At 39.2% G+C, this 12,846-nt stretch overlaps 1 protein-coding gene across 4 annotated transcripts in view; it reads left to right on the top strand.

Moving 5' to 3' along the window:
• ephb2b (eph receptor B2b) overlaps nt 1–5,478 on the top strand; it is a 123,961-nt gene extending 118,483 nt beyond the window's left edge. For all 4 annotated transcript variants that reach the window (XM_038697174.1, XM_038697175.1, XM_038697173.1 and 1 more), the window contains exon 16: nt 551–5,478. In XM_038697174.1, coding sequence (XP_038553102.1) covers nt 551–659 — 109 coding nt within the window. In that variant the 3' untranslated portion in view covers nt 660–5,478. The remainder of the gene's footprint in view (nt 1–550) is intronic.
• The last annotated feature ends 7,368 nt before the right edge of the window (nt 5,479–12,846 follow it).

Here is a 12,846-nt window from a genome sequence, read left to right as displayed (position 1 = left end):
TTTACCACATCAGTTAGGAAGTTAGTAGAGAACTAGTACAGAAAAATACAATAAACTGGCAACATTTCTCTGTGATTATATAAGCTTTCTGGCCTCAAAGTTGGATGAACACACACTCACAGTCTCAGGAAAATGACAACATGTATCATGCTTGTTACTTTACTGTCATATTAGTTTTCATATACAATACTGTGCAAATGTTTTTAGGTAGGTGTGGAAAAGAATATGTAGCGTAAGAATGCTTTCAAAAATAGACATGTTTAAAGATCATATTTATCAGTTGAGAAAATGCATATTGAGTGAACAGAAGAAAAATCTAAATCAATATTTGGAGTGACCACCCTTTGCCTTCATAACAGCATCAATAATTAGGTACACTTGTACAAAGTCAGGGATTTTGTAGGCATAATTTAGGTGTATGATTAAACAATTATACCAAACAGTTGCTAATGAGTCACCAATTCAATGTGTAGGTTGAAAACACTCCTGCAAAACCTTTGTTCAGCTGTTTTCTTATCAGCCTGACATCTTCTTCTGTCTCTCCCCACAGGGACATCCTGAGGGTGGGTGTGACATTAGCAGGCCATCAAAAGAAGATCCTCAACAGCGTCCAGATGATGCGGGCACAGATGAACCAGATTCAGTCAGTGGAGGTTTGACCCTCCCGAGCGGAACAGAGGAGGGGAAAAAAAGGCATTTGGGATGCAGGGTTCAGGGTGAGGAGGATGGAGTGGATGTTTCTTTTTTCTTTTTTACATTACAGTGTGTCTGGTCTTCCCCCCAGACTACCATTCTTCCCCATTCTCCTCTCCACTTCCTTCTTTCCTCCTCTTATTCCCTCACCCTGACTCTCCCTCCAACCTTGGGATCAGCTGTGGAGAGTTATGGAAGCAAAAAGTCCATGTGATGAGACATCAGAAGGCCCAAAGCCAACCCACATTTGGATCTAGAAACATGGGAGGTTAGAAGCGACCAGCAACACATTTTTCAATCTTCCACCAATTTTTATTTGATGTTGAACATTTTTCTTGGTTTGTTTGTTCTGATAATTTTGTAAAGAATTTTGTAAAGAAAAAAAAAAGAAAAACTGAGAAAAGGCAAGGAGTTTATCTAAATTTATAGATGATATAAGGTTGTACATTAGACAAACTGAGTAGGAAAGCTACCCTTTAAAAGGGCAAAAAAAAAAGAAAACAAGGAAGGGTTAAGGAGACGAGGCCATCCTCTACAAGGTGTGGATATTGTCTTTGCCATTTTTAATTTTGGACATCAAAAGGAAACACAGAGTTCTCTGTGGCCTTCTGAAAGGCAAACTGCAGAAGAGACTGAGGGACCCAACGTGCACTCCCAACTGTTTTCCCAGGAAAGAAAATAAACAAAAAAAACATGAAATGGACAATGTTTGGCATAAACTGATGTCAAAAACACATTCATTCAGACTGTCAATTCACACCGTGAAATCCACACTCAAGAAAAAGAAAACTTTTTTTTCTCATTGCAAGTAATTTTCTATATTGTGTGAAATTTTGTGATGAAGATCCCGTCTCACCATGCTTCCTCTCACTATAGACAAAATGACAAGTTTCTTTTTTTTTCTTTCACAGCGAAATACTCACAGCTTGCCAAATAGAACTCTTCCCTTTTTGCACCCCAATCATAATCCTGTACTGTACATATCAGATGCACTTGACCTGCCACAACGCGATGACTCAGAAACAATTATAATCAATTAGTTCAGGAGCAGAAGAACTGACCACAGGGAGGATTTAAGTTGTTGTCACCATAATTTTTTCCCCTTGGCCTATGAAAAAATAGCTTAAGGAGTAAAACAACAGCAACCAACTTCCTACATAAATTCACACAAAAAGAAACAGGTTCTACTGTTTATATCAGAGCCCACATACATTCAGTATGTGCTGTTATAGCATCCTCCTTCACGTTGTTCATCTCTAATGCCGTCTGTGCACATGTTGCACATGCATCCCACAAGAAACAGTGGCTCCTGAAGTGTCGGAACTCGTGTTTGATAGCATGCTGAGTGAGTGGTTAATTTCACAGTGCTTTGATTTGCTGCAATTACTAGAACTCTGCTTGGTAAGAGCTTGGATTTGACACACTTTAAAGAGTATAATGTGGCTGCATTATATTCAGTGGCTTTTTCTTCCAGTTTTCCTTTTGAAAAGAGATTTTATGTTTAAAATATTAAAGTTTTGATACCATACATGGTTATTTTACACACACAGTCATGAATAGACTACAATCAGGCATTTGTTGAATTTAAAACAAAAATGCAATGTGTTATATTTTTGCAATTTCTGTATGGATATTATTGAATTGTTATTATTATTACTTTTAGGGTTTTTGTCTGCACTGAGTCTCCTGTTTGACTCCAAGAAACACTCTGGATCTTCCATCAATGCTTATGAATTTATTTTGACTCATGGATTATGTTGGTGCACAAAACCGTGTAGATAAAACAGCATTTCCCTGTAACAGGTTTATTTTATAGACAGTATATGCATTATTGTATGGCTTCCTGTGAACAATACTGTCTTATGAGTACACAGCTGTCAACCATTGTTTGTGTTGTCGTCGGTATACCTGGTATAAGGATTGTGTGGGGGAAAGATGGAGTTTGTAGCAATGCAATGATTCCCTGATGACGGTGAATCAGGCGGGGGTTTATGTACACAGCCAGTAAATGATATCGGCAGTGCAGAGTTCCTACTGGGCTCCGCTCCGAGACCTGACAGCCAGACATGGACGCCCAGCTGTGAGCCATCGGTAAGATGTGTCCGGTCACAGCGGGGCGGCCGCACCCCGATCACAGCCGCTCTGTCCAGGCACTGATTCCCTCTCTCTCCCCTTGATCACATACATGCCTGTCAGCCACCTGTCTGCCGCTCCCACTGATCTCCACACAGTCGGCATTTGGCAGTTGTCTGGTTACGTCTCGGCGAGTTTAAAAGCATCAAACAGAAGCAGGCAAGCTGACACTCATCAGTGGGGCAGTTGTGTCTTGTCTTGTCTTAAAGCTGCATGCCACTGTTTATGTGAAAAAAAAGAGATTCCTCCACTGGACAATGCTTCCAAGTTTGCTTGTACCAAATCCTTAGACTTGACCTGAGATTTTGTGGTGTCACTACAGAAAGCTTTAGCACCAAAGCTCTGGTTGAAGAAAGTGAGAAACTTAAGTTACTGCACCCCTGTCATCTTACCTTTCATTATCCCCGGCTGTCCACAGAATTTAAGGCCAGGAGTGGAAGGATTTTTATTCTCTTTCTCCTCCATAATCCTCTCCTTGGTTATTTTCATCTGCAGTGCAACACATCAGAATGAATATTTCCCTGGAAGCCTTTATAACATATGAAACTGGAGGAGGAGAATCATGAGCTGTTAGTCATAGCTGAGAGGCGAGGGAGAAGTGATGCTGTGACCTAAATGCCATTGATGCCAACATGAAGTTTGCTTTTTAACTGAGCTTTCGATCATCTTCACTTTCCATTTCTCAATTCTTAACAGCTCATCAGTTTTATATTGTGAGGCTGAACGTCTTGTCATGGTACGGCAAATATTCCATCATCAGGAAAAACACTTTAATCAAATTAATCTGAAGTATACACAAGGCTGCTGAGTTTCTGCTCTAGTCCCATTAAAGCTCTTTATGATGCTTGTCCATGGACACCGCCAAGACTTGAAGTTATTAATCAAGCAATTATCCTTGAACGTTGCTTTAAGGAACTACCTTAAACAGGGTGGGCAGACATACTTAGTGCTAAATAGTGCTTAAGTTGACTTTATGGTACATACTGTCAGTGTATACTTCTTGGTTTACTCCTTCTGAGGGTTAGTTTTTTGTCCATTTCATCTAAAGTAAAAGAAAACCTTTTGATTGAGTGTGGAGTGTTTGAAAGCACTCCATGAAGTATTTATATATCTTCTGATTTTGATGGCACAAAAGAGATGGATTGTTGCACTTCAAGCTGAGCAGCAATATTGGGAGAAGAAATTGACACACTTATGTCAAGTGTTTCTGACTTCCTTTTTACAAGCAGACTGGCTGCTTTCTTTACACCAAAGCCAGAGCTGTCCAAATGTCCAAATTCTAGACTATTAAAAAACCAAGTTACTAATTCATCTGGTGCAGTTTTTCTGGTGGGCATATTTCTAAAATAAATTTTACTCTATGTGGTGATTATTCTTTTATCTCCTCTCTGATATTGGCCTGAATATTTTATTTAAGTGAAATTATCATAAAATAATCATACAAATAATCATTACTGTAAATGGTTTTCACAGGACAAAAGTGCAGTCGGATATTTATGAATATTGCATCGCTGGGAAATTTAAATTCACTATGTGTCAATTCAAGATTTGTATATACAGAAAGGCTTTTGTGCCCTTTATGTTTAATTCACTTGCTTATTTCCCCTTCAGAGCAGTTGTTTTATACTGTTCACTTTCCAGAAACAAAATATATTATTTATCTTTTCAGATGTAGTTTTACAACACCATAAAAGGGGCATCTACACATGCAGACTCCAGTTTCTCTAGTTAAGAACTTTTTACAGCTTTCCTCTGGAAGTGAAGTAAATGTACTGTAGTCATGACACTCATGATGGTTTCATACAACGTTGGCCTACTTCAACTTCAGCAAAACATAATGTACTTTCTCCTCTTACATCTGTGAAGTAAAACCACTCAGTCCTGCCCTCACCATGTGCCAATTTTTGAAGGACGGAGGAAAACCGTTAAGTCTCAGTGTTACTGTTACATGATAGTGTGCATAAACACGAGCTGTGCCAGGTTGTACCCACTGGGCGTTTGAACACCGTCCAAACTACAGTATGGTCAGAGCGAGAGGTCTGCCTCCTGTTGTGGAAGACAGAAAATGGCTCCTGTTTAATGGATGCAGCACAAAGCACCAGAGCGCCCTCTACTGTTGTGGTGGACAAATGTAGCTTGTTGAATTGACATTTTCAGGTGCAGATAGTCTGTGAATCCTGCTGCAGTCAAAGCTCCAGTGTTCAGGACATTTCAGCAGGCTGCTGATGGACAAATGCTCACTGCTGCTCAGAACAAGCCTGTGTTTTTCCCTCTGTTTCACAAACTTTCATACCACTATGGCACCCTGCCACCTGTGTTCCCCTCTATGACCCCATTTTACCCTCTGTTGTCCCGTCCCTTCCCCTGAAGCTGCTCCCTCCCACTACCACTCTGGCTGTTGGCTAGTACAGGCGGGGGATCTCCCTGCATCCCCTGGACCTTTAAAGCCCCCATTATAGACCAGTGCCGGTTCAGACCACTGTGACTGATGTGGGAGATCCTGTATTTCTGTATAAATGTATATTGACTGTAACCCTGTGAATGATGTAACAATTTCATTATTTGTAATATTGTCATTGGTTTATTTTCTAAAAAATGGAAAGCCCAACTTGACTCTCCTCAATAAAAAATAAGATCTGTTATAAAAAAAAAGTGATGAATAGAATTTTCTGTTTTTCTTAATTAAAAAGTTAGTTAGCATTTTCTTAAATTAAAACATAATATTCTGTTGTTTTTTGTTTCTTTTTCTTTACAATGGTGATGTAAAATCTGTGGTATCACAAACGAGCAAAATGTAGCCACTGCCAATGTTCAGCATAAAACCAATCATTGGTGACAAAAGTTTATTGTTGTTGTTGGCACAGAACCAAAACATGCCTACATTACAGTTGTTTGGCCATATATAGGCAATGAAAAGCCAACTAAAATAAATACTGTAAATAACAGTTATTAAAAGGTATTTTTTTTATTTCATTTTAAATTACTTGAAGATGATAATGTTACTGATAATTGGTATTTTAGTAGCAGGAAAATTTAAGGAAACAATAACCTAACATAATAATATATAACAATTATTAGTAACAGGTGAAATGCAAACAGCCTTAGACAATTTCTGTGAAAACAGCTTTTTAAATTTGCAGTAAGTACAAAACAGAGCTAAAAGCCAAACCTAATGTCACTGTGGTTTGGTAATCTTAATCTGTGGACTGGAAAGTGCCATGACACTTATTGCACTAGCTGGTAAAACAGCGATGACTAGCCTGAGTCAATACTATTTGCCTAACTTGAGGTTTTCCCTAGTTATTGTAAATGTCTGTAAATGTTTTAAATCTAAATAAAAAGCAGTTAGTCATTTCAGATAACTAAATGATGCAGTGGCTAAACCAAGATGGAGATAAAAGTAAACAACTCCTGCTAAAGCTAACTAGCTAAGCAGATCTCAGTCGGCCACTGAGCTAGTAACCGTAGCTGCCGTCTCAACCTTTAACTGAAGTGGAGTTAATGCATTTTCATGTGATTAAGGCTCTTTATTTAATATATTAATATATTAAAGAGTACATTAATTTATTAAATTGTTGGCTACCTTGTAAAACATTGAAACATTTAATTCCCATAAACTACAGCCTGTAAATAATCATATTTTCTTAAACTAGTTTTAAATGGACAAGAGAACTTTAAGATCACATGTAGTTTGTAAATGAATTGTTCCCTTGTATTATCTGAGGATCAAAGGGTGAGTCCAGAATCTGTATTCTTTAGATATTATGTGGGTTCTATGGTAGAATTTTTGGGTTAAAATATTATAATATAATAATATAATATTCACTGCTTCTGTACTTACTGCTCTCTGCCTTTGTAAGGCAGAATACTCAAGATTTGTATTATTTTAAAAATATTCCCTTTCAAGAATGTCTTAAGAGGTTTTGAATTAAAATTTAGAAAAGGACAAAAAATCTTAAACTTAAAGCCAGTGTTACAACTCTTATAAGCAGGTCATTAGTTTCCAGCATTCAAATTAAGAAACAATTTCATGTATCAGCATAAGTCTATGACGTTTGAAAAAGACTGAAAGATGCTGCACAGCTCTGGATTCTGCACCAAAACAACCAGGGTTTTGATTCCAACACTATTGCACTAATCCGCAAACTAGGCTGCCGTTTACAAATTTCTGGAGAAATAATTTAATGAATTACACACATGACTTTTTTCACAATCCACAAATGCCACATTACGTACAGTACAGATCGCACTGGACTTACCAAAAAGCAACGTAGATAAATGCTGAGGTCAAATTGAGCATTTGAGCGAGCATCACTTCTCTCAGTGTATCGCCAGAGCCAGACTACCACACATTGTTCAGTGGTTTAATGTCAGAAGTGATTTGACCAACAGTGCTGCCGCCCCTCCGTAGCTCAGTTTCTTGAGTGGAGGTCAGACTCCCATCAACTTGCTCTGAGATTCTTAAACCTCATTAGTGGCCGACGCGTGAAAGGCTGGAGACCTCGGCCTGCCCCGGCGGAGAATGACGCGTGTGTTAAAAGGTTTACCCCATGAGCAGGAGAGGAGGGGTTCAGGAGTTCAGTGGAGGGATGAACCCCCCTGGCAAGCCAAACCTTTTCTACTTCTAGTCTCGACCACCCGCAAGTCCCCCCCACCTTCTTTCATCTTGATGACACGGGGCCCGGCACAGCCGAGCATGGGAACAAACAACGAGAGTCATCTGAGCTCTGAGAGTCATAATGTACAACCGGGGGAGGAAATGAGTGTGTGAGGCAGATTACAGAGTGTTATGTGACTGCTTAAATGTCAAACAGTAGTAAAGTTTTCAGGAAGTGTATTTTTGCAGCTACCAAGGTGACAAAACTCATCATTTCTTTTAGGAACATGTTTGATGAAAGGTGTATTTGAGTTGTAGGCGGGCAGGCAAAGAGTTTTTGTTGTGGTTTGAATGATGGTTGAGTGGGGATCAGAGGGATTTGTAGAGGTGCCTGCAGTCATTACCTCTGAAAATGGCCCATAATTCATTGCTACGGCCCTGTGTCTATCTTGGTCTGTTCTCCTTTGAGTCTGAAGAGAATAAACTAGAATAAAATCAATGGCAAAGAAGCTTTATGCTCAGCGAAGTTTATTCATCCTGGTGGTTTTTGGCCTGTGGTGGAAAGTAACAAAGTACATTTACTCAAATACTGTACTTAAATACAAATTTAAGGTACTTGTACTTTACCTGAGTATTTCCATTTTCTGATACTTTTACTCCATTATATCTCAGAAGTAAATATTGTATTGTACCATATTTATTTGATAACTTTGGTTACTTGTTACTTTGCAGATTCAGATTATTATTAATCGTAATTATCACATAAATTAAAATTATAAATAGGACTTTCCAACAGTATATAAAGTATTCAAAATTAGCCCCACCTTCTACATTAAATTGATGTACACATTATTATTATTAATAATAATACTAATAATGCTACTACTACTACTACTACTACTACTACTACTACTAATAATAATAATAATAATAATATAGATTACTCTGAAATGGACCATTCTGAATAATTAATACTTTTACTTTTGGTACTTTAAGTATATTTTCATCTCAATACTTTTGTACTTACTTCCAATTTCTCCAATTTAACATTTTTTGTCTGATTTCTTTTTCTTTACATTTAAAATTTGTATATCTTTGTCATTTTACATTGTGTATATCTGACAGACATATGTATTTTTAAATGTGTCCGATAAGATTTCTGAAAGTGTTTTACAAGCTTTAGGCTTTCAACAATTTCCAATCATCCCCTATGAAGAAGTATGTAATCCTTTCAAGCAAATTAAACATAAAACTCACCAAAACACTGAGCTGAAATGACTATTTAGAAATGCATCATCAACATACTGTTTGAAGCGAAACAGCAGTAATTGGTGGCAAACCAATTGCTCATTTTCCATCAGTTTTACCACTTCTGAAAACGGCTGTACAGCATCTGGACCAAACAAACCCGAAATGAGTAATTCAATAACAAAGAGTTATGGGTTTCTCACTTTCTAATAAACCATCAAGTCAGCAGTTGGAAATGTTAAGAAGTCGTTATTAGATGGAATTTTAGTCCAGATGGTCTGCAGCCCTTTTCCAGAAATTAAGTGGTGGTCTGTTGGATTCCTTCCTTATGAATTAAAATGTTCTTAAATGTTAAAGTTATGCTAAAGGGGGAAAATCCGACCAACATGATTTGTTTATTTATGGCATCCTAAAAAGTTAAGAAGCATCAATACATTCTTAACATGAATAAACAACTTAATAACGCTATTACAAATTGAGTTATAATATATATAATAAGTTATAAACTTATAGACATTAAACAAACAATTAGTAACAAACAAGATTGCCACACAAGAATATGACATAGCCTAGGTATTTTTTGTATGTGTTCAGTCTACAGTCTACATGCTATGTTTTTCCGGTTTGTTGACCATCCATCAGGTAGCTGCTGCTCTATCTGTCCTCCTTCACCAGACAGTCTGGGATGTAGTAGGTCACTGTGAATTTCCATAACGGTGGCTGTGATATGAAAAACTGTATGTGGCCACCGAGGACATTAAAGCCAATCTGAGCGAGTGAGTAAGAGTTCACCGGCTCATGTTGTGTAGAAAGACCTCCAAATGGGTCAGAACTGTCACAAGCCATTCCCATCATGTCCCGCTCCTGAAACATGATGGAAAGTGGAATTAGAATGAAATAAGACATAGTGATTCCTCCAGGCACAGGAGGAATGGATCTGCTTACCATACAACTGCCCTTAATTGGCAAGAAGCTCAAAGGTTCGACCCCAGAAGCCAGATTTTAAGAGAGTTACGAGACAGTTGCTAATGCAGCACAGACTGCTAAAGGAACCTTTGCCTGGATTGATGAATTAATGTGTGCAAGAAATCTGGACATCTGGGCTCAGGGTACGGAGAATTACATCCAACTCTGGAACTGGACTCTGCTTAATAGAGCCCAGCAGGTAAAGTAAATAAGACTGAGAGGTTAACGTGGGCCTTGCAGGGACCTTGGTTGTAAATAAAACCCATGCTTGATCCGCACTGTTCTGGCTTGGCAGGGAAATCAACTTTTAAAAAGAAGCCATCATTCAAGGACAGACAACAGATTTGTTATTATTGTTGATGATAAGAAATTGAAGTTCTTTCCTCTAAAACATCCAGGAAAATGTGTCCTGATTCCTTGATGCTGCACTGTAGGTGAGTGTTTATATGCTGAGTTAATTGTAAAGAAACAGATTTTAATTACTGATTGAATATTGAATATGAATATTCATGTCTAAAAAGACACCCTGACATAATAAGACAAATAACCTGACATATTCAACATATCCAATGACACTGTGATAGTTGTGCTACATGTGTAGATTTTATAGACAATAACTTCTGTATTGTCATCAAACTAATCTGGCTGTAGAGCACACACATCAAAGTGCAGATTGAAAATGTTCACCGCGATACAGAGAGACATGTGAACTCTCTGTGACTGCTTTTAGAGTCCCTGGAACTCTTTTCTTCTTAATTCCCTTCCACTTGAGTTACACAACCCACAGATGCCACATCTTGTCGGGCAGAACCAAAGGGGATATCTTTCCCCCTCTCGCTGTGAAACGCTCACTGGGTTTTAGGCTGAGCTCCATCTCCTACAGCAGCAGGAGGGTGCAAAGCATGGAGGCAAGGCTCAGTGAGAGGCAATAGCTTAGGATGGAAAGGGAGGCACTAGTCTGATCTGCTGTCTGACATTTTGACATTTGTGTTTATATTATATGAAACATTAAAAATAAGTAATTTAAAAGACTATACTCAAACACTGTGTCAAAGTCCAAGACCAATAAGTTTATGTTTTGCAAACAATGTCTGAGTTTGTGCGTTTAAAACAAAATCTGTGCAAGGCTTGGTAGCCTTTTAAAGCATTGATCTTGAACACCATCTTTTGGTGAAGATATAGCATTACATTATGCCTCGTGCCGTGTTTTTACAATTTCAAGTCACGTAAATTGTATTTATGTTGCCCAAAATCACAATTCACAAAGAGCTTTACCATCTGTACAGCATGCAGCCCTCTCTAGCTATAGATGTTGTGTGCACAGAGAAGACAGAAATAATAATAATAAATTAACAATATGGACAAACAGAATGACAATATTGGGTAGATAGATTTTTCAAACATATATGGATCTGGGAAGACACTCTTTAACCATGAATACAACAAACAGTTCAGAATCACATATAGCTTTATTGGCCAAGTATGTGAACACTTACAAGGCATTTGACTCCGGTTTTCAAGGTAAAGTGTGTAAGGTTTACTGGCATCTAGCAGTGAGGTTGTGAATAGCAGCCAACTGTCTAGTCTACCCCTCCCCCCAGCCAAGAAATCAGGTTTCTTTTGGTAAATATATTAAGAAACTATATTTACTTATTTTTTCAGTAAACCCATATGTTTTTTAAGGAGTTGGCCACAGACATAACATACTTGTTAAGTGTTCACAGAGCATTTTCACTGTTTCAGCACCACAGTCCACATAATAGATGAAGTTTATACTAACATTGACAAGGGAAACACCTCAATTCTCTCTGTGATTATGGACCCTCAACAAAACTGCCCTGCCAGCAATAGTATCTTTCCCGCAGCCAGATTATGGTACTTTGATAGCGGCAAAATATAGAAATAAATAAATACTTTGATAGGGGTTCTGAAATTGATCTCAGTCATGACAGCAACAGTTACTCACATAATCACTTCCTTTTTAGTGGTTTTTCCTACAAAATATAAGCGCAAGAAGCTTGGAATACTTTATTTCAAGTTGAATTGAGAGCTCTTACTAAATTCTGAACCACATTAAAAAGAGTTTGTAGCCTGCTTGACACACCTTTGAAATTGCTGTCAGAAAACATGATTCCCCTAAATGTCCTCTGCCTGGAGATACGGGGGAAAAAGCGATGATGATTAATGGACGCTGATTAAACGCCAGAACACACACACTGCAGCACATTTTTTACTGTGAGCATGTGAAACAGTTGCTGTAGATGATGCAGTAAACATGGCCCTTCATATCCTCCAGCATCTGGACTCCCCAGGAACCTACTGCAGGATCCTGTTTGTGGATTTCAGCTCTGCTTTCAACACCATCATCCCGGCCCTGCTGCAGGACAAGTTCTCTCAGATGAACGTGCGTGACTCCACTTGCAGGTGGATCACTGACTTCCTGATGGACATGTCTCTGATTCCAGGACCATCAGCACTGGTTCCCCTCAAGGCTGCATTCTTTCCCCTCTGCTATTCTCCCTTTATACCAACAGTTGCACCTCCAGTAACCTGTCCGTCAAGCTCCAGAAATTTGCGGACGACACCACCCTCGTTGGGCTCATTGGGGATCAGTCTGCCTACAGGATTGACCATCTGGGGACCTGGTGCGGCTAGAACAGTCTGGAGCTCAATGCTCTGAAGACAGTGGAGATGGTCGTGGACTTCAGAAAGAGCCCAGCCCCAACCTCCCCCATCATCCTGTGTGACTCCTTCCTGGGCACCATCATCTCCCAGGACCTCAAGTGGGAGCTGAACATCACCTCCCTCACCAAAAAGGCCCAGCAGAGGATGTATTTCATGCGGCAGCTGAAGAAGTTCAGCCTACCAATGACAATGATGGTGCACTTCATCACTGAGTCCATCCTCACCTCCTCCATCACCATCTGGTACGCTGCTGCCATTGCAAGGGCAGGCTGCAGCGCATCATTCGCTCTGCAGAGAAGGTGATTGGCTGCAATCTTCCATCACTTCAGGACCTGTACGCCCCCAGGCCTCTGATGTGTGCAGGAAAGATTGCAGCTAACCCCTCCCAACCTGGACACAAACTGTTTCAGACTCTCCCCTCTGGCAAGAGGTTGTGGTCCATTAGGACCAAAACCTCTCGCCACAAAAGCAGCTTCTTCCCATCTGCATCTAGCCTCATCAATAAGGCCCGTTGTATAGGCAAA

The sequence above is a fragment of the Micropterus salmoides genome, unplaced genomic scaffold, assembly GCF_014851395.1.
Source record: "Micropterus salmoides isolate LMB-PRFRI ecotype aquatic unplaced genomic scaffold, ASM1485139v1 Ms_hic_scaffold_4, whole genome shotgun sequence".
NCBI lineage: Eukaryota > Metazoa > Chordata > Actinopteri > Centrarchiformes > Centrarchidae > Micropterus > Micropterus salmoides.
This window is presented reverse-complemented; position numbering and strand designations above follow the sequence as displayed.